Source organism: Mycteria americana, chromosome 10 (assembly GCF_035582795.1).
Source record: "Mycteria americana isolate JAX WOST 10 ecotype Jacksonville Zoo and Gardens chromosome 10, USCA_MyAme_1.0, whole genome shotgun sequence".
Classification (NCBI taxonomy): Eukaryota; Metazoa; Chordata; class Aves; order Ciconiiformes; family Ciconiidae; genus Mycteria; species Mycteria americana.
In genome coordinates, this window is record NC_134374.1 from 12,629,451 (window position 1) to 12,648,892 (window position 19,442).

The window sequence follows — 19,442 nt, forward strand, 5'->3', positions numbered from 1 at the left end:
TGAGTCCTAAAGATTGCCTTTATATATATATTTGGGGAAAAAAGATCTATCTAGTGTGCCGAAAAAATAGCTTCTGTTCTCGCCAAGGGCAGACACATCTGCTCTGGAATACACCCGCAGTAAATCTGCACAAACACAAAGTCAAGCCATCCAGTCAATAAATAATTTAATGAGGTTACAGTTCTGCAAGAAAACATGACAGCACCCCTTCCCAGCCTCACCCCGCAGGCACGGCAGAAAAACGCACACGAGCCAAACAACAAACCACAGCTGCACCAAAAGGCCACTGGAATGCACAGATCTTCACAGAAGATATCGCTTTGGGCCCAGACACTTGTACACTGTCAATGCTTGCCTCCGCGTGAGAAAACATGCAGCACCCACCATCAGCCTCCCGGTTACACTTCAGCCAGATCATGCTCCAGGGACCATGCAGTTGGGGGAGGAGGAGAGCCCAGACCCACAGGTACCAAAACATCAAAACACGGGGATGGTGAAATGAAGAGGAAGGCTGCAGCAAAGCTCTCTGCTGCAAGTCTTGAAGATGACTCTCATGAAATGAAGCCAGCTGTCAGAATGGAAGTCGCTTCAACTGCTCGTATGTGATAAAAAACTGAAGGGAACATCAAGGAATCGTGCCGAATAGATAAGGCAGCTGCACCGGACCTCCCGACATGACCAGGCTATGCCTGGCAAGGCCAGGCAGGGACAGCATCAGCACAGGACGGCTGAAGACCAGCGTGGGGAAGCCGCTCTTCCGGGCAGCATAAACTGATCTGCACAGGCAGAAGAGAGAGCTGTGGGACAAGAGCCACCAGGAGAGGGAAGAGACTGACCCAGAAGCAAACTGGCCCAGGCTTGCCTAGACCCTTGAGAAAGAGAGGTGGCTCTAACCCCAGACCGGGACTTCTTTAAAATAAATTATGCACACAATTTCAGAGGGCGAGAAGGATCTAGTACAGCAACACAGCAGCGCTGGTTCTGCAGAGCAGGTCAGCACCCGTTTCAGAGCAGCAGAACGTTCCCCAGGCTTCCCTCGTGGAACAGGAGCCGATCCAGAAACCGCAGCACCTCCAGGAGCTCAGGCCAAAGGGAAAGTCCCAAGCCAAGCGCTCGAGAGCACTCACTCTACAGGAAACCGCCCGTGCTGCTGCACTGGAAGTCCCTGCGCTGGCCACCTACAGAGCTGTTAGAAGCAGCAGTCACAACCAGCAGCATTTTTTGGCACTTGAACCAGCAGCAGCCACATCACAGCTTATGTCTGTCCAAGCAGGACAGGGAGCCGGTTTGGGCTGCCGCAGGGAAGACAAAGAGGTGCCCCATCAAGGTGTCTGCCCTGCTCTTCCCTTTACAGCTTGGTTTTCCCCTGCCTGTCCATACCCATGACCTCCCAGCAGCACAGTGAAGGATACAATGATGTTCCAGGGACCAAGCCGAAGCCAGTTGGGCCAGAAACCTTTATAGAGCGCAAAGAAGCCCTCACTCTTCCATGTCTGGGAGGAGAGAAGAGACAGATCGATTATGAGACACACCAGCTCTATGCTCTGCCCATCTCCCTAATGCCACGTGTGACGTAACGGCCCTTTACAGCTGCTGCAGTAAGCAGACAGGCCAGTGGAGATGCAGTTCAGTTCTGTGAAGCGTCACTTACAGCCTATGAACCTAATCAAACTGCATCGCTGACAGAGTTTTGTCCCATGAGGTTGGGAGTACGCTCAAGCCGATGGCGACCTCAGGAAAGTAACTCTAGGCCCTTCTCTGGTTTGTCTGAAACACTCACTGACAAGCATGTTCTGTCACTGTAGAACCTAACTGCTCACATCAGCGGCGTGTGGTGCTGGAATCTGGCCGGCCTCCTAAAGGCAGGGATTTGCCCGCCTCCCTCTCCTCCTTACCTTCACAAGGCCATCCAGAGTGCCCTTATAGAGCTCCGTGCTGCCCACTATTGCCCTCTGGTTCATCATCCGCGTCCGCACCACGTCCACAGGGTTGGAGGCAATGGCCCCAGCCAGCCCACATGTAAAACTGGAACTACAGACACACCAAAACAGGAGAGAAGAACAGCTCTGAACTCAGACTCAGACAGGCCTTGATGTAAGCACAAGAAGTATCTTTCACTGGATTTTATGAAAGGCGTTTAGCAATAAACATTAGCTACACTACCTGTTCCCACCCAGAAAGCAGGCAGAGGCAGGAACCATACCACCTCAGGACCCCAGAGAGCTAGGGGACGGGAAACGCTCAGCTTTGTCTAACCAAGACCCTCGTCGGAGCCCACTGCTGGGTCTCCGCAGGAGCAGCCTGCAGTCCAGCAGGTATCTCCGGGTGCTGTAAAGGTGACACAGACCTGAGGGCAGCCTCTTGAAAGCGCACATCCTTCTCACCAGAGCAAACATTTCTTCGGGGCGGGGAAGGAGGGAGGAAGACCAAAGGCAGCAAGAGGGAGCATGCAGCTGCTAGTCTCCTCCCTCCACGTATGGTCTAGTGCTTGTCACCTTCAGCCCACAGCAGGCAAACCCAAGAGAAGCACTGCAGCACCTCCAGCTAAAGTGTCTGCCAGAAGAACAGGAAAATGTAGGTGAAAAGAGACTTTGGGAGGTCTCTAGCCCACCCCCTGCTCAGAGCAGACTGACTTCAAAACGTGGTCAGGTTGCTCAGGGTCTTGTCAGCTTTGCAAGCCTCTGTTCATCTCGCAAAGCTCTTACAGCAATGGCTGCAAGCTGACGGTGTCTGTACAGGTGAGGACCTCGGACTGGAGCAGCTCTTTCAACTGATCGCTACAGTCACACACCCGGAACTCCTGCCTTGTTCATACCAGGGCACAGACATGGAGCAACAGCATTTCTGGTCATCAGCGAGCTGAAATCAAGCTGACATTTCACATCGCCGAAGGGTTTCTGCCAGGCTCCTTCTCCAGGGAGGTCTCTCTGGGGATACTGGCTGGTCGTTCTGAGCTGCTCCAGTTGACACAGCAGATCCCTCAGAACTATCAAGCCTGTTCTCTGCAGCTCCAGAGCACTTGCTCTATAAATAGATCTCACCCCAAATCCCACCTTGCTCCTCTGCTTCACACACCCCTGCCAAGCCTGGAGAGCGCAGCAGCTGCACCAAATACTCACACAAAGTGGGCAAAGATGGTGTCACCCATCAGGCCTGACAGAATTAAGTGCTTCTTGGTGATGTCGTAGACTGGCAGTTCCACCCCGACCACGATGGCAGCTCTCTGAGCTGTTGGCACAACACCCTGCAGAGCACAAACGTCAGTCACAAGCAGAAACGGCTGCCTGGGGACTGCAGCTAGTACAACATCTCCCCCTGCTTCCTCTCAGGGGCCTTTTGCTGACAATCTACCTTGTATCCTCCTTGCCCTATCTTGCAGCCACTATCTACCTCTTCAGGTAGACAGCTCACTGTCTCCCAGCTTTACTCCAAAGCTAAGGAGGATTCCTCCACCCTGGCAGCATTACCCCAGCTAGATTAACCACACGCTGCTTCTCTCCCCCCAGCCACTAGCACAGAGGAATCAGGCTATAATCCACTCGTCCTCCCCCACTGAACAGTAGCCACCAATTTCAATACCAGAAAAGATTCTGCACCACAGGAAGAGCAGCTGCTTAAGGAGCCAGGTGGGGCTCCAGGTCCTCCTTGCTACATAACAGCAGAGAGAGTCTGCCTTGTTAAGGCTTTTGGTTTAGGAAGTTTTAATGTATTAAAAGAGTTGCTGCTGGCAAGACATCAATCTGGGAACTGGCAAGACAATTACTGGAACAACTATGAGCTTAGGTAAGAGGAACCAGCTACCTTCTGTCTGAGAAATATCCCAGCAAACCCCTCATCAGGAACCACATAAAAATATGTGCAAATTTTTATTGGCTTGCAGAACAAGGAGAACATGGCAGCAACGCAGGGTTGGGCCATTTCACAGGAACCGTAACACCATCCAAGTAATTCAGGGAGACCCATGGCGTCACGAGAGTGCTCCGGGGTCACTGGGACCCTTGAAGCAACCCTTCAGTGTGGCCGAATTATGAGCCAGTCCATCAGGACAGCCAGCTTTCTCACCACACAAAACCAGAACAACTGTAGGAAGCAGAAGTGCTTCTCAGGTTTATGGCTCCTGCTGTCCCCATCCCGTTGTGCTAATGCGGCGCCTGACAGTCTCCTCCTGGGTTCCTGCCTAACGCGGTCCTGGCACAGCCAGCTCGAGCATGCCCACAAGACGAGTGCCAGAACTGGTGAGCACAAATGTCTTCGCCTCAACGTGAGGGAAGACTGGAGGGAGGAGACAGTGGTTGTCCCAGCCCAGAGAGCGGTGAGACCAGCTTGATCGCTGGAACCCACCTTGAGCCTGATCTGTCCCTGCCCCGTGTCCTGTCTGCAGCACACATCAGCAACACAGAGGGTTTCCGTTTCTTTTCTAGTCTCTCTTCCCCTCTTGTGTGTCTTTGTCTAGAGAGCAGAAAATCTCAAAGCAAATAATGTGTCAATGCTGGCAGTTGATTGACTCCTCGTCCCCTTCCCACACAGGACACTGCAACAGCTCTCTTTCTGTAAAGGACTTCAGTGACCAAAAGAGGGAGAATCGGACTGTTGCCTGGAAAAAAGCATTGGGATTCTGTCATTCCCATACCTGACCTCGCAACTCGGCAGCCTGCTAGATAACAGCGTATGGAAGACTTGTAATGGAAGGACAAAGCGAGGTTCTCTAACAAAAGCCGAAGTTGACTTCGGCTAAAACTGCTAAAATCCAAACAGTGAGACTTGAGCACTGGTAACTCTCGCCCGCCTTCAAGCCCAAGAGCCTTACAGCACCAGCTTCCCCAGAAGCCACCACTCTGTCCTACTCTTTGCCTGCTCAGAGGGCAAGTTTCAAGGGGTCTGAGACTGGGTAGGTGGGGACACAGGGCAAATTTGTCTCTTTGGAACTTCAGAAAGCTACTGTGTGTCACTAGGGTCCCTCGGGTTACTTGGAAGAATTTCTCTTCCTCCACGTGAGGAGGTGCTCAGCCGCTCGTATTCAGAGCTGGGTAAATTGCCCTGCTCACTGCGTGCAGGGTCACCTCCAATCAACTCCAAGATACAGCAGGCTGAGCATCCTTCCTAAGGCAGACCACGGGGAGGATCCAGCCCCCAGTGCTGGTCCATCCAAGGGACGCTCACGTATTTGAAACTTTACGCACACCAGCTTCAGTCCTGGAAACCAGGTCTGCCTGGCCCAGCGCTGATGCTGCCATAGCACAGACCCGATCTCCACCACAGACGTGCTTCTGTGTGTCCGGTAACCGGAAAGAGAACTTTGCTACTACCCTTGGTTCACAGTTCTCTTCAAGAGCTGCACCTGGGTGTAGCAAACGAGTTGAGGAAGCTGTTAGTTCTGCTGCTAGTGGGGGGGTTCCAGCAGCTGGTGCTCACCCTCCAGAGGCCTCGGGTACCCTCCTGCTGGTAGATGTCGATGAAGCTGCCAATCATGCCACCCTGGAATAAACTGCCTTGAGCCTGCATTCGAATCTGAAAGAAAGGTGAGAGTCAGGGGGACGACACGGGCGCCTGCCCCGGAGGGCAGAGATACCAGCTCAGCGGGCCTCCGGGCAGAAAGAGCACCAGAGCAACGCGGAGCAGACACCGCCATCCACGTGTCCTCTCCCTGCAACCCACGCAGCAAACGATGATGGCGGGCAAGGAGCAGGGACAGCAACAGCGTGGAAGCACAGCGCAAAACTCAGACAAGACAGAAGTGACAGGCAAGGCCTTCCCGCTCTGAAAGCAGTCCGAGAAAGTTGATCTACACAGGGAGAAGCGCGGGAAAGCTCTCCAGGCTCTCTTTGCTCAGAGCAGAGCTACCCTGACCCCAGTAACCCCGCAGCAGGGAATGGAGGGGACCAGGCAGTCCCCTCTGGACTCTGGTCACTCCACGTAACAGGTAGGACTTTGCGGCAGTGTCAGCAAAGCACAGCACGGTGACCAAAGGCAAAGGCGCCGAGAAGGTCTGAAGAATAGCTGGCTACCACCCCACTCACCTTACCCAGTTAAGATAACACAGCCTCCACCCCTTGCCATAACAGATTTCACGATCTTTAAGAGCTGCATTTTTAAAAATCTATTTGTGATGCTTCTGTTCCCATTCATGAAAAACCCAAATTAGCAGAACTGATGCCAGCAGCGGCTCAGGGAGCACCTCACTGCAACTGGGAGAGACGCATCTTCAGTGGAAAGCAGCAGCTTCTACATGTCAAACCACGGCCAGCCAGGAGCCGTCTCTGGCCAGGCACACTTCTTACCTTCAGCACATCTGTCGGATTGGCGATTGCAGAGGAGATCACCCCTGAAACCACTCCGCAGATCACATTGATTAGCAACGTTTCATCTGCAATCAAGAAAAGAAAGTCAGATCCTAAAGATCTAAAGAGGAGGTGCATAGATTGCACTGAACAAGCAAGAAGCTGTGGGAAGAGCAGAGAAGCTCAGGTCGCAAATCACATGGTGAAGCTGCACGAGCAGAGGCTGGCCAGCTACCATCAGCTCGTGGCAGATCTGTCCCCACACCTGCCAGAAACAGAAAGCAGCAGCTGGAACGCTCAGTGACACGCTCTCAGAGAGAAGCGGGTCTTACTGGTGAGTCTAGCTGATCAGACAAGGAAGAGACCGCGATATGTGAGAATTTTGAACAATTATCTGAGATTTCAGTGTCCAGGGATGCATTTCTCATGATGGAGACAAGCCAAGACAGAGAAAGACAGAGAGGGGCAACCCAACACTTCTCAAGGCAACCTGATACCAATTGGTTTTGATCTGGAGCCCCAGCTGGCCGCACTCAGAATACGTGGCCACCTTGAGAAAACAGAGAATAGGCGACCCAGGCAGAGACAGTTAGATGCAATTAGTTCCGAGGGGCGGGTGGAATAATCCAAGACTTCCAGGCCCAGTATTAGGGTGATGGTTACGTTGGGAAAAGGCACGGCCCTTTGCTGGTACTGACCACAGCACTTCCCAGAGGAGACCAGGCCACTGGCTGCCCCAGGCCTGTAGGGAGACAAACATTCAGACAACGGTACTCACAACTGGAAATGCCGCAACAGCAAGCGAGGGGAGACGTGCGGCCCAGCGTACACGCACAGAACCACGCACAGAGAGAGGTGTTACTGGAGAACAAAGCAGCCCCTGGAAAGAAGCTCTAGTGCGCTGCACTTCCCAGTCCTCTCGCCGGCCTGCTGACCGGCCCGGACCACCCATCTCACTTTCCCAGGTCGGAATGGCATTACAATATTCACTCATGTCACACCAGGGTTTAAAACCACACGTGCAGATCTTGGTGCTCCTTCAGTGAGCACGTACCAGACTTCTGCTGCTCCGCTCCCTAGGTAGGAGCCGCAGAGGCCCTCATTACCAGAGGTGTACAGGTCAAGAGCGTTCCCGGTGCCCCATCTCTGCGGTTGGAGCCAAAGCTAAAGAGCTGGGCAGTACGATTTCTATCCAGATGTGCTGCGTTCAGGCACAAGGACTCAAAGGCTCCAGTAGGAAGACGGGAGAGACTCGCTACTGAAGCTTTCAATCCACGTGCCACATCTGATGTACAGATGGGACGTGATGTCTTCCCTGAGACTAATCAGAAAGGAGAGACGAGCCTGGGTCAGCGATACCTTTTTTTGGCTCTGACATTGCAGAACAGAGATAAGGCTGGGGAACGGACAGACCTGGCTGGAGGGGGAGGCGTTTGGCTAGGGACTGTGGGCAGCGCTGCGCACAGCAAGGTTCACATCTGTACTGAAACCTATCCTTGCTATTACTGTACAAACAAAACCACAGCGCCAAGTAATGAGAACTCCATTTCTGTGGGAATCTATAGCTGGCAAGGACGGAGGAAGGAATGCGCAAAAGCACACCGCACAGAGAGCACGAGACTTGGCACGCGCCTCTGGCGAGACGAGAGGTGCCTGTACCGAAACGTTTACCGACACTGACCTTCCATGCGATCTACAAAGAGCCGCTTCAAACTCTGGTAAATGCCAATCTTTATGGTGCCGTAAGACGCCTGTCTCAGCAACGCAGGGGCGATCCTGAGAGGGGGAATAAATGAAACCATTGAACCCTGCCAGCGCGGTGGTCCTCCTTGCAGCCCCAGCACAAGGCCCTCCCCGTCAGCCCCCCAAACTGCAAGGGGCAGAGCTTGGGCCAGGCACACCCCTGCCGCGGCTCGGAGCTCCCAAGAGGCGCAGCTCTGTCAGGATAACAACCCCGGGTGCCCAGAAGCACCTCGGATTGCCCCCACGCACCCTCCAGTGCGGGAGGCTGGCACCCACGCAGCCCTCGGCCTTGCCACCCAAGTCCTCGCTCCCCACCTCGGGAAAACCGGGCCTCTCCAGCCTGCAGCAGCGCTGCTGCCCCGGCCCGCTGCTCTCCCTGCGGGGCTCGGGGCCGGCTGGGATCCCGGGAGGCTCGCAGCAGCGTGTGGGCCCTGGGGGGGGGGCCCGTGGCGGGGCCCGGGGCAGGCGGAGGGGGGGCCCCTCCCGCCCGGCGCTTACCCCGAGTAGAGGGCGCGGCCGCCCTCCTCACGGCAGATGCGGAAGAGGGCGTGGAACATGCCGCGGTACCGGACCTCGCGGAACCGCGCATCGGCGCTCTGGCCCTGCACCTGCAGGCGCGTCTTGGTGAGGTCCACGGGGAAGGTGCCTGCGGGGAGAGCGGCCGTCAGCGCCCCGCCGGCCCCGCCCCGCCCCGCCCGCCCCGTGCCCCCGCCGCCTCACCGAACTCGGCCACGATGGAGGCGAGCCCGCCGTACACGAAGGGTTTCCAGTTCAGCGCGGACATGGCATGGCGGAGCGGGGCCGGCGGCGCTCCGGCCCGGACACCTCCCTCGCCGCTGCGCGCCCACCCGGAACCGGAAATGCAGAGCGGCGCGGGGCGCGCGGGCGGGGAGCGGGGCGGGGCGGGGCGGGGCGGGCGCCCCCTGCCGGCCCCTCCCGGTGGCCGCCGCCCCCCGGGGCAGCGGGAGCGGGACCGGCGCTGCGGCGACAGCGGCGACAGCGGCGACAGCGGCGACAGCGGCGACAGGGCCCGGCCGGGCGGCCGCAGGCAGAGGGTGCCCCCCGCCCTCATCCCCCCGCCCCGCCGCTCGGGGGCAGAGCCCCCCTCTGCCCCGCTCCTGCGGAGCCGGAGCGAGAGCGCGACCCGCAGCCGAGAGGCGGGCTGGCGGGAGCTGTTACCGCTCACGGCAACCAGAGCCGGCCAAAACCCACCCCGCCCTCCGCCGCTGCGCACCCCCCGTGCCGCGTCCGTCACCCCCGGGCTGCAGGTCGAGTCGGCCCGAACGCAGCGTGAGAAAAACGCGCGCCTTCCCCCGGTAGCAGAGAGGGGAAGGCTGCTCCCGCGGCCAGCTTCCGGTTAACGGGTAACTTTTATTACAATGTTTAAAACAAAAAAACACCAGGACAGCTCCCGGACACAGCAGCACAGCCCTCGGGACCGTCACAGACACCCGGAGATGCATCAGGTGGGCTCAGGACCCACAGCCACCCGCCAGTCTCTTCCCCACAGTACAAGAAGGGGACAGCCCTACGGGGACCGGGCAATTTTAGGAAGGAGAGCAGCCTGACGCTCCCCGCGGCCATCTTCAAGCCGCAGTGCAGCGTCCCGGCACAGCCGCAAGTCCAACGCTGCAGGAAGGGCTGAAGGAGGCAACAAAACTCACGTCCCGGTCCGCAGCCCGAGGATGGAATGAGGAACCAAGCAGAAGGGGCTGGAGGTGAACGGTCCTGCCACGGCGTCCCCCCGAGAGGTGCAGGGAGGCTCCGCGCGGGTTCTTGGGCAGGCTCGGGGCCTCTCTCGGCCCCCGGCGTGCTCACCCCAGGGCTCAGCAGCGGCTGGAGCCCCTCGCGGAGCTCCGCTCCCTGTGCCTGGGATGGGGCTCCCTGGTACCGCGCTCCCGGGATCTGCCTCCCTCGGGACACTCTTCTCGCCGGCTGCTGTGCCCATCACCCTTCCTGCCGGCCTCCTCTCGCTTCTCCCTCTCTTCCCACAAACCGCTTTGTCCCCTCTGGTCCTGGCAGCTCTTTTCCCCTCTTCTCTCCGAAGGCCTCTGGTACCTCCGCTCTTCCTCTTCTCGCTGCGTCCTGCTCACAGGCTTCCTCTCGGGGCCCTTCCAGGGCTGCTGGCTCCCGCTGGCGTAGCGCTCGTAGGCCGGGTCCTCCTTCTCCTTCTTAATCTTGATTCTGGGGTGCGCCTCCTCTGCGGACACCGCCCTCTTGGCAGCCTGCGAGCTCTGCTTTTGCCGCTCCTGTCTGCTTTTCTCCTCATCTGAAATACAAGGTTCATCTTTCGGGACGGACAGTCCTGCAAGCGTCACCTCAACTCCCAACGCTCTGCCTAGCACCGTGGTGCCTCTCCAACTCCCCTCCCATTTTAAGTTCTCCCCCCTCCACCCAAGCTTCACAGCCTGTTTCCCCCCTCAGAGAGATCCTATTCCACTTCCAAACCCGAGGCTTTTCTCCTCCTGCTTGAGCCATCCTACTTCCTTCTTTTAACACTCGCCACGCCACGTTCTTCCCAGCAAGGATCCCTCAGGCACTTCAGCGCAGCTTGGGATATCCAGCACCTTCCTTTCATTCTCTTTCCTCAGTAACATCCACGCAATAAGAACATCGTGATCTGCTCTGTGGAAATTCTCTTCTCCGGACCCAACAACTCTTTTCCCTCCTCGCTCTCCTTTGCCCCTCTCATTTTTGTTCATCTCCCCAGAGCTCTGGAGCAACACCTCGTCCCCACCCTTAGTTTTGTTACCTATTTTCTTTCCTCCAACCCTTCCCTCAAACAAGGACTCCAGCCTGACGGACGTGCCCCTCCGCCCCACGCTTCGGCCCCATCCATCCTCTGTCCTCCTCCATGCCACGCAGCGCTGAGCTCCTCTCTCGAGGCAAGGCGGGAGCGCAGTAAAGATGGGTCTCAAACCCCGCCAGCACAAGGACTCAGCTGTAGCTACAAGATGGCCCCAAATACCTGCTGCTGATACCCGTCCGTCGCAGGCAGAGCCCGGCTGTGGGAGGGAAGGTTCCTCTGCACGCCGTGCCACGAGCTCCAAGCCAATTTCAGAAGAACGGACAGCCCCACCTCACCCCACGGTCGCCACACTTAACCGGCTCGTCCTGGGAGCTACAGCCCACCTCGGCTGGATGCCGCCTGGAAGCCGTTAGCACGCCGCAGTAAGCAGCTCCTACAGCAAGTCACTGCTTCTAGCGCTCTGCTGGCTCTGGCAAGGGTAACTTTTCAAGATCTCTGCTGCACAGATGGAAAAACCCCTAACGGCTTCCTAAAAATCCATCAGTATAGCTGCACGGGCTGACGCTTTACACAGCACGTTCGTTGTTCAAGTTGGATGTACTCTACATCCTTCCGTTTTCTTCCAAAAAACGTAGAGCAACAAATCCTGCTGCGTCCAGTGAGAACAGGAGGTACTCGGGTGGTCTAACTCACGCTGCGTTTCTAGGTCTACTTTCACAGAATCATAGAACAGTTGGGGTTGGAAGGGACCTTTAGAGGTCATCTAGCCCAACCCCCCTCCTTTATTTGGCCGCAGTTTCCAGCCACAGAATCTCATCTCGATCTGCTGGTTCTATGTTCTATTCAATGCAGTTATCTTGCGTAGGCTGCATAACGGTCATTCCAGACACCTACAGCACTCCAGTCCTACAGCACCAGCATCCACATTTTAAGATTAAGTGGTGCTTTTCCTAAGCCTTCCCTCTCCCCGTCCCCCATGGCGCTGCTCCCCCTGCAGTAACCCTGCAGCCTGGCAGGCTTTTTTCCAGGAAAAATGCTATTATTGTCTGGAAGATATGGCTCTTCAGAGGCTGGGGGAGGACATTCATAGCTAAGGGCTAAATACAGGCACTCAGATACACCTCAGGAGATCACAAAGTAAAGCCTGGACGTTCGGGCTGCGGCTCTTTCCCAGAGCACACCCGTCCTTGGTGTTCCCCTGAGCAAAGGCCCCTCGCGAGGCTGAGGGCTCTGTGCAGACACTCCCATCCGGGGCCAAGACTGGCAGGAACACACCTCACCTTTTTGCTTTTTTACGGGCACATCATCATCTTCCGACAGGGAATCGGATGACGTATGAGGTGGCGTTTTAACTCCACAACCCTTTGCATGGAGGGCTTTTGTGACATCATCTAAGTCATCGGAGTCCTTGGGGGGCCGATAGTTGGCCACGTGGTCCACTCGAATCGTCCTTCCTTTGATCTACGAGAGGAGTCACGCTGTTAGCGAAGGCACAGACCAGCTCACCACGCGCTGCAGGTCGCCACTGACCCGTGCCATCGGGGCTCCCGTCTGATGTGAAGCAGCACCTCGGGAGCCATGGCAGGCAGGCAGGCCCGCGTCCCAGGCTGCCTCACTCACCTTGATCCCATTGAAGTTGTCGACAGCGAGAATGGTGCTCCTCTGGTCCTCATAGCACAGAAAGCAAAAGCCTTTGGACTTTCCAGTCTTCTTGTCCCGCACCAGGTTAATGTTGACGACCTCCCCGTACCTGCGACACACTCTTAGCACTCGGGGCAGCGGCAGGGGCACGGCGGGCCCGGGGGGCTGCGGCACTTACTGCGAGAACACGCAGATGACATCCCCCTCCGTCAGCTCGTAGTGCAGCCCGCCTGCGGCGAGAGGGAGAGGAGAGGAGGGAAGGGAAGGGGGCACCGGCACCGCGCAGGCCAGGCCCGGCCCGGCCCCGGCCCCGGCCCCACCACCGCCCCGGCCCGGCCCATACCGACGAAGATCCAGGCGCTGTCCTTGTACTCCGCGTGCCACGAGACCGCCTCCTGCACGCCCAGCTCCGCCTCCCGCGCGTTCAGCTCGTTGATCAGCTTCACCTTCGTCAGGGGGCTGAGGGCGAGGGCACGGTCAGCACCGGGAGCGGGGCGCGGGGGGCAACCGGACCTCCCCTCCCTCCGCGCCCCGCACACCTACTTCATGGTGGCGGCGCCGCACACTGCGCCTGCGCCCGCCGCCGCGCATGCGCGCCGCGCTCCGCTCCCCCCTCCGCCCGAGCCGAGCCGAGCCGAGCCGAGCCGAGCCGAGCGTTGCCGAACCGAGCCGAGCGTTGCCGAGCGGAGCCGAACCGAGCCGAGCGGAGCCGCGCAAAGCAACACCCAGAGCTGACTGGAGCCGCAGAGACTTTATTGGGGTGACCGTGACAGGGGCGGCGGGAGCCCCGCTCAGCACGGGCAGGAGTTTTTACCGTTGGCGTCGTGCGTGGGCTCCAGCCGGCGGGCCTGGCCCGGCCGCCCCTCCAGGTCCCGGCAGAGCAGCGACCGCTGCACCTTCAGCCGGCAGGCCAGGCACATGAAAATGGCGTCCACGTTCTGGCTCTCCTTAGGGTCCTTGGCCGAGGTCTCAAACAAAAGCATGTTGTGAGCGTCGGCGAACTTCAGGGCCATGCTGGATGGCACTTGGATCAGGTCTTTCAAGTCACACTTGTTCCCAACGAGCACCCTGGGGACAAGGGGGGGCACCGCGTGCCCGTTGCACTCCTCGATCCACATCTTGAGGTTGGTGAAGGAGGTCATCTTTGTGACGTCGTAAACGAAGACGACGGCGTGCACGTTGCGGTAGTAATGCTCTACCATGCTCTTCCGAAACCTCTCCTGGCCAGCCGTGTCCCACACTTGCACCTAGGAAGCAAAGCAGACGAGAAAGAAGGCTACAGGAGCGCCGAGTGTCCGCCCCGGGCAGGGCCCGCTGCTCGAGGAGCAGGCTGGCTTGTTGAAAAGATGCAGGAGGGCTTCCTGCTGCGCCATCTTTGAGAGCGGCGCCGCAGCCCTGAGGCAGGGCGCAGGCAAGGTGAGCCTCGCAGAGAGGGGCAATCTCTTATTAGACAAACCAGGACTGACGGACGAGTTACACAAGCCGCTGGGCCTATGCCGACACCGCCCGAGGCTGTATAGGCCAGCGCACGTGCTTGTGTGATTCAACCAAGCAAGCCCAGCTCATCTAGTAAGAGAGGTCACGTCAGCACTTTCACTCACTTTCAATATTCACTGGCAAGTGCAAGGCTCTGCACAGCATATCCCATTTCTCAGCTGCTGCAGCTGATCCTGTATATTCAAGAGAATTGGCAGCACACTTTTCAGCAAGAAAACTCCCTGCCTGGTGACTTACCTGACTTTGTAACACCTTGCCAGGCAGCCCTCCTACAGCTCTCTGCTGCTGGACTGCTCCCTGCTTCTCATCCTCTTCCCGATGCACTTGACCACCATCCCCACCACAGAAACGAACCGCACAAAGCACTTCTCGTTTCAGAAACATTCTTGCGCCAGATCAGGACATTTGTCCACCTAATCCTACGCCATAAAAGAGAACCCCGACAATTACACAGTGGTACGTACAGAGGAGTCAGGGCAAAGGGAAGACGAGAAGGGGGAGCCACCCTTTGTGTGAGAGAGCAGCGGGAGGGCATGGAGCTCTGGGGATGGGTGAGGAGCCAACTGAGAGCTTGTGGGTGAGGATTAAAGAGCAGACCGGCATGGGTGACATTGTAGTGGGTGTCTGCTCTAGGCCGCCTGACCAGGAAGAACAAGGGGATGAGGCGCTCTGCAGACAGACAGGAGCAGCCTCGTGTTTGCAGGCCCTGGTCCTCATGGAGGACTTCAACCACCCCAATAGCTGCTGGAAGGACAACACAGCAGGGCACAAGCAATCCAGGAGGTTCCTGGAGAGCATTGATGACAACTTCCTGACGCAAGTGACAGAGGAGCCAACAAGCTCCTGGGCTGGATGAGCAGACAGTGAGGTGGATTGGAAACTGGCTGAACATCTGGGCCTAGAAGGTGGTGATTGGTGACACAAAGTCTCGTTGAACAATGGTAACTAGCAGTGTACCCCAGGGGTCAATACTGGGCCCAGTCCTGTTCAACATCTTCATTAGTGATCTGGATGGTGGGGCAGATTGCCCCCTCAGCAAGTGTGCAGATGACACCAAACTGGGAGGAGCGTGGCTAGGATGCGAGATGGTCGTGCTGCCACCCAGAGGGACCTCAACAGGCTGGAGAAAGGCACCGACAGGAACCTCATGAAGTTCAACAAAGAGAAGCGCCAAGTCCTGCCCCTGGGGAGGAACAACTCCAGGCACCAGTACACGCTGGGGACCACCCAGCTGGAAAGCAGCTTTGCAGAAAAGGACCTGGGGGTGCTGGTGGACACCAGGTTGACCATGAGCCCGCAGTGTGCCCGCAGTGTGCCCTTGCAGCAAAGGCGGTGAATGGTATCCTGGGCTGCGTTAAACAAAGCATTGCCAGCAGGCCGAAGGACGTGATCCATCCCCTTTATTCAGTGCTGGTGAGGCCACACCTGGAGTGCTGTGTTCAGTTCTGGGCTCCCCAGTACAGGAGAGGCATGGACTGGAGAGAGTCCGGCAAAGAGCCACGAGGATGATGAAGGGACTGGAGTGTCTCTCCTGTGAGGAAAGACCGGGAGAGCTGGGACTGTTCGGCCTGGAGCAGAGAAGGCTCAGGGGGGAATCTTACCAATGTGTAGATACCTGAAGGGAGACTACGAAGAGGTTGGAGCTCGGCTCCTTTCAGTGGTGCCCAGTGCCAGAACCGGAGGCAGTGGGCACACACTGAAACACAGGAGGTTCCCTCTGAACATCAGGAAGCACCTTTCACTGTGAGGGTGACAGAGCACTGGCACAGTGTGGATTCTCCATCCTTGGAGATACTCAAAAGCCATCCGGACATGGTCCTGGGCAACCGGCTCTGGGCTGCCCTGCTTCAGCAGGGGGTTGGAGCAGGTGACCTCCAGAGATCCCTTCCAACCCATGCTTTGCTGTTAGTCTGTGATTCTGTGAGTTCTGCTGGCCCTTGTAGGTAATATCTTGAAGCCTGGAACTGGCAATTTCTAAGCAAGCGTCTGTGGTTAATCCAAATCACCCTGTACCCTACCAAGACAGCGCCTGCCCCAGAGTCTTTCAGAGTGGAAAAATGCTGGCAAAGAAGAGCCGCTGCTCATCCGTTGCCCTGCCGGTCTCTCCTGGGCTGTTCCATCTGGGCAGAGCAGGAGAGGGAGGGTACCTCTCCCACCTCTCACCTCCCCTCTTGGACGCATGGTCCCAGGAAAAGGCCAGTTTGCTGCACTGCCTCCCACTCCTGCCTGCTGGAGCGCAAATAATATGCAAAGGTAGAAAGCCTGGCAACATTTTCCGGCTCGTGGCAGTAAGACAGGCTTCATGCCAGCCTGCGCTACGGCTCACAACAACACAGCTATGTGGTGGGGAAGGCAGGGGGGAAAATGAGCACCTCTCCTCTTAAGGGAGAGAGAGAAAAACATTCATGGACGGTTTAAAAGCACAACTAAAGTTCTTACCCACCAATAGTAGCTCTAATTTCACTGTGATTAGTCCCTCAACTTTTGGTCACCCATCTGTCAGCAAAATAGCAATATTTGCTCCTTCCGGCAGTCAGTCTCGCACACAGACAGCTGTCGGTGCTGATCCACCTAACCGGGCGGGCCAAGCTCAGTGGCAAACTGTGCTCCCCAGGCTGCTTCCTACCAGCCGCCGTTGATCTGCGGATCTGCTCTGACAGATCAGCCAGAGCTCTCCAGGTTTGGGCTGATGCATTTCTTACAGGTGTCACGCTGGCCTTCGTACAGCAAATTCGTCCTATTCTAGTTCTGCTGAAATCGCACCCTCCCGGTGCTCGCTGACAGCAGTCTCCAGCATTAGTAACACAGCTGCCAAGCCCACTGCAACCAGCTCGTGCCAGCTCCCGGCCTTCCAGCGCAGCCACTGCCAGCCTACAACCATCTGCTCCCCCGAAAACACATTGCTTTCTGCATGCAGCTCCTTCCCCCAGCTCCCTGCAGCTTCGCCTCGCTTTTGGTCCAGCTTCTGAAGCTGGAGGCCGCCCTGATGCTTTGAGGACCCGGTCGCGCTGGCTGTCGGGAGAGCAGGAGGACAGCAGCGTAACCAGCGACCAGGCAGCAGAGACGGGCTCAGAAAGCGGCTCTGCGAGACGGGGCCGAGGAACCTTCCCCGTCCCCCCCCTCCAGATGGGCTGGCAACAGCAGAGCCCCCGAGAGGCCTTCGGGGTGCGGAGGCGCAGCCCCGGGGCAGGGGCCGGGCTTGGGGCCGGGCCCGCTGCCGTGGCTGCCCGGGGGCGGTGCGGCTGCCGCCGGGGCCCACCTTGATGCGCTCCCCCTCGATCTCCACCGTCTTCTCTCGGAAGTCCACGCCGATGGTGGCCTCGGTCTTGTCGGGGAAGGTGCCCCCGCAGAAGCGGAAGGTCAGGCACGTCTTGCCCACGTTGGAGTCTCCGATCACGATGATCTTAAAGATGCGGGTCTGCACGTAGGGCTCCAGCGAGGACTCGGGGCCCGGCGGCCGCCCGCCGCCGCCCGCCGCCATCCCGCCTCGCCGCCGCCGCCGCCTCACCGTCTCATGGGGCCGCGCCGCCCCGCGCACCGGCTACGGCACCGGCACGGCTCCGCCCCACGCACCGGCACCGCACGGCTCCGCCCCGCGCACCGGCTACGGCACCGGCACGGCTCCGCCCCACGCACCGGCACCCGGCACAGCACGGCTCCGCCCCGCGCACCGGCTACGGCACCGGCACGGCTCCGCCCCACGCACCGGCACCCGGCACAGCACGGCTCCGCCCCGCGCACCGGCTACGGCACCAGCACGGCTCCGCCCCACGCACCGGCACCCGGCACCGCACGGCTCCGCCCCACGCACTGGCTACGGCACCGGCACGGCCCCGCCCCACGCACCGGTACGGCCCCGGCCCGGCCCCGCGCAGCCGCACGGTACCACGTGCTGTCCCCGCCGGGCCCCAGGCTGCGGGGACTCGCCCGGGCATGGGGACCCGGCCAGCTCCCCGCGCCAAGCGACAGATCCGGCGACAAACCGCCTTCGCGGCCCGGGCCGGCCTGGCCATCCCGCCGGCTGCCGGGCCGGGCCGGCTGGGGACCGGCGGGGCAGCAGGCAGCGAGACGGGGCACCTCCTGGAGGGAGGGGGACCAGTCCAGGGCCAGTGGTGGGAGCAGGGTGGGGCAGGACCAGAAGCTGGGGCACAGAAACACCCACACGCTCAGAAACTGAGCCAACGTGCTCGCTCCCCCCACGGCTGGCGATGCCAGAAGGACCCTCTGTGCCCGGCTCGGCAGCCACAGCCACCGGGGCTGCCGGCCCCGGGTTTCAGGCGTGTGCCGGTAGCGCGCAGAAGAGCCCGCGCAGGCAGCACACGGATGCTCCCGCAAGGATGGAGCTGCCCGCGCCGGTGCTGGCAGGGGGACGTGCGGCAGCTCCTGCCAGAGGTGAACCGGGCCTCCAGCCCTTCTCCCTGGCTTCCTAGGGTTGCGCTGGCACTCCCGCCAGCTGCCGTCAGCGTCAGAGATGATGGGGAGCGGGATGGGGCCTCTCTCGTCCCCATCCTTCACGGGTGGAGCAGGGCAGCAGGCGCCTCTGCCCGTACTGGCAGCCAGCACTCATGGCGTGAGGGCATGGAGGCCCGCAGCGTGAAGCACGCGTGCAGGGATGGCAGGAGCAAGGGGTACCAGGTAAAACCGCACAGGGAAGAGGAGTAGCACCGCAGGATCGGGCCGGGGGGACCTGGCTTTCTTCTCATGAGTAATCTGAAATAGGCTGGACAGCGTGCTGGGGCACAGGGAGGGCACTGTGGAGAACCGCAAGGGCCATAGGAGGAGAAGCAGCACAGTCTGCCCTTCCCGCTGCTGTCTCTGCAGAGACTCACAGTGCTCCAAGGAGCTGCACTGCTCCTGCTGCCCCTGGTAACGCAGCCCAGGCAGCTCCAAAAGAGATCACAGCCCCCGAAAACTGGCCGCTGATACAAGACTCCTCCTGCAGTGCAGGCACTTGGTGGGAACTGGAGGGGCCAAGGGCTGGGAAGGATTTACCAGAGGTCCCCAGGTGCTCACAACTGCCCCAGGGTATCAGTGCTCAGCTGCCTGCTTCCAGCAGCACGGAAATGAAACAAAGAGGGGGCAATAAACCACACAGCAGGTGGAAAAGCCTCATAAAGTTGAGTCTGGGCCTGAAACACATCCCCCCTTTCTAATTCTGGTCCCGCCTGCAGGTCTACGCACCGTTCGGCCTCTGAGCCATCCTGTCTCACTGGGCTGCCTCCCGTGTAAATAGCAGAGTCACACAGAAGAGACCCTCCCCATCGAGGCTCACGTAGACATCGGCTGAACTGAGGTTCTGGCCCCTAAAGGAAGCCCAACTGATGGACCCAACAGATCCACTGGGACTACGTCCCAGAGACGTTACCAGGACACCATTTCTGACTACCCCCAGCTACTTCTGGCCTGGCCAAAAACCTGCGGGGCAAAGTCAAGGGGAGATGAGGACACCAGCTGCAGAACCGCCGCTCAGGCCTCTCCCTGCGTGAGCAGGGACAACACTGAGAAGGCCCCAGGAAAGACCCGTTCTTTCCTCG

General features: G+C 58.8%; 3 protein-coding genes and 1 long non-coding RNA gene across 5 annotated transcripts; all 4 read right to left on the reverse strand.

Annotated features, from left to right (window-relative positions):
* Window positions 1-149: 149 nt before the first annotated feature.
* On the reverse strand, window positions 150-8,870 carry SLC25A14 (solute carrier family 25 member 14). 2 transcript variants are annotated; one of them, XM_075512736.1, is made up of 9 exons: window positions 8,742-8,870; window positions 8,520-8,667; window positions 7,960-8,054; window positions 6,279-6,364; window positions 5,413-5,508; window positions 3,120-3,244; window positions 1,896-2,031; window positions 1,413-1,493; window positions 150-613 (listed from the first exon to the last, which is right to left on the reverse strand). In XM_075512736.1, the coding sequence occupies exons 1-9, from the start codon at window positions 8,803-8,805 to the stop codon at window positions 572-574; spliced, it is 873 nt and encodes a 290-aa protein (XP_075368851.1). In that variant the 5' UTR covers window positions 8,806-8,870; the 3' UTR covers window positions 150-571. The 2 variants fall into 2 exon arrangements, 1 of the variants encoding a protein (XP_075368851.1); XR_012777252.1 differs by lacking the exons at window positions 150-613; window positions 1,413-1,493 and adding an exon at window positions 2,348-2,553.
* LOC142414938 (uncharacterized) lies at window positions 7,462-7,953 on the reverse strand. The gene is made up of 2 exons (XR_012777253.1): window positions 7,692-7,953; window positions 7,462-7,599 (listed from the first exon to the last, which is right to left on the reverse strand). It is a non-coding gene; the product is annotated as an uncharacterized LOC142414938 (long non-coding RNA).
* A 502-nt stretch (window positions 8,871-9,372) lies between the features above and the next one.
* On the reverse strand, window positions 9,373-12,985 carry RBMX2 (RNA binding motif protein X-linked 2). The gene is made up of 6 exons (XM_075513322.1): window positions 12,955-12,985; window positions 12,755-12,870; window positions 12,590-12,641; window positions 12,391-12,520; window positions 12,051-12,231; window positions 9,373-10,290 (listed from the first exon to the last, which is right to left on the reverse strand). Exons 1-6 carry the CDS (start codon window positions 12,957-12,959, stop codon window positions 9,848-9,850), a joined length of 927 nt encoding a protein of 308 aa, XP_075369437.1. The 5' UTR covers window positions 12,960-12,985; the 3' UTR covers window positions 9,373-9,847.
* A 202-nt stretch (window positions 12,986-13,187) lies between these two features.
* On the reverse strand, window positions 13,188-17,688 carry RAB33A (RAB33A, member RAS oncogene family). Its single transcript, XM_075513323.1, has 2 exons — window positions 17,168-17,688; window positions 13,188-13,658 (listed from the first exon to the last, which is right to left on the reverse strand). The coding sequence occupies exons 1-2, from the start codon at window positions 17,387-17,389 to the stop codon at window positions 13,203-13,205; spliced, it is 678 nt and encodes a 225-aa protein (XP_075369438.1). The 5' UTR covers window positions 17,390-17,688; the 3' UTR covers window positions 13,188-13,202.
* Between the last annotated feature and the right edge of the window lie 1,754 nt (window positions 17,689-19,442).

Excerpts from the sequence above, each read along its gene's own strand:
- SLC25A14 (XM_075512736.1), bottom strand. The coding sequence starts at position 8,805 with ATGTCCGCGCTGAACTGGAAACCCTTCGTGTACGGCGGGCTCGCCTCC. Across the intron at positions 8,055-8,519 it reads GGCCGCGCCCTCTACTCGGG|GATCGCCCCTGCGTTGCTGA; the intron begins GTAAGCGCCGGG and ends TCCCCCTCTCAG. Across the intron at positions 614-1,412 it reads TTGGTCCCTGGAACATCATT|TTTTTTATCACATACGAGCA; the intron begins GTATCCTTCACT and ends TGTTCCCTTCAG.
- RBMX2 (XM_075513322.1), bottom strand. Across the intron at positions 12,642-12,754 it reads CAGCGCCTGGATCTTCGTCG|GCGGGCTGCACTACGAGCTG; the intron begins GTATGGGCCGGG and ends CTCTCGCCGCAG. Across the intron at positions 10,291-12,050 it reads GCCCGTAAAAAAGCAAAAAG|ATGAGGAGAAAAGCAGACAG; the intron begins GTGAGGTGTGTT and ends CTTGTATTTCAG.
- RAB33A (XM_075513323.1), bottom strand. The coding sequence starts at position 17,389 with ATGGCGGCGGGCGGCGGCGGGCGGCCGCCGGGCCCCGAGTCCTCGCTG. Across the intron at positions 13,659-17,167 it reads TCGAGGGGGAGCGCATCAAG|GTGCAAGTGTGGGACACGGC; the intron begins GTGGGCCCCGGC and ends TTTGCTTCCTAG.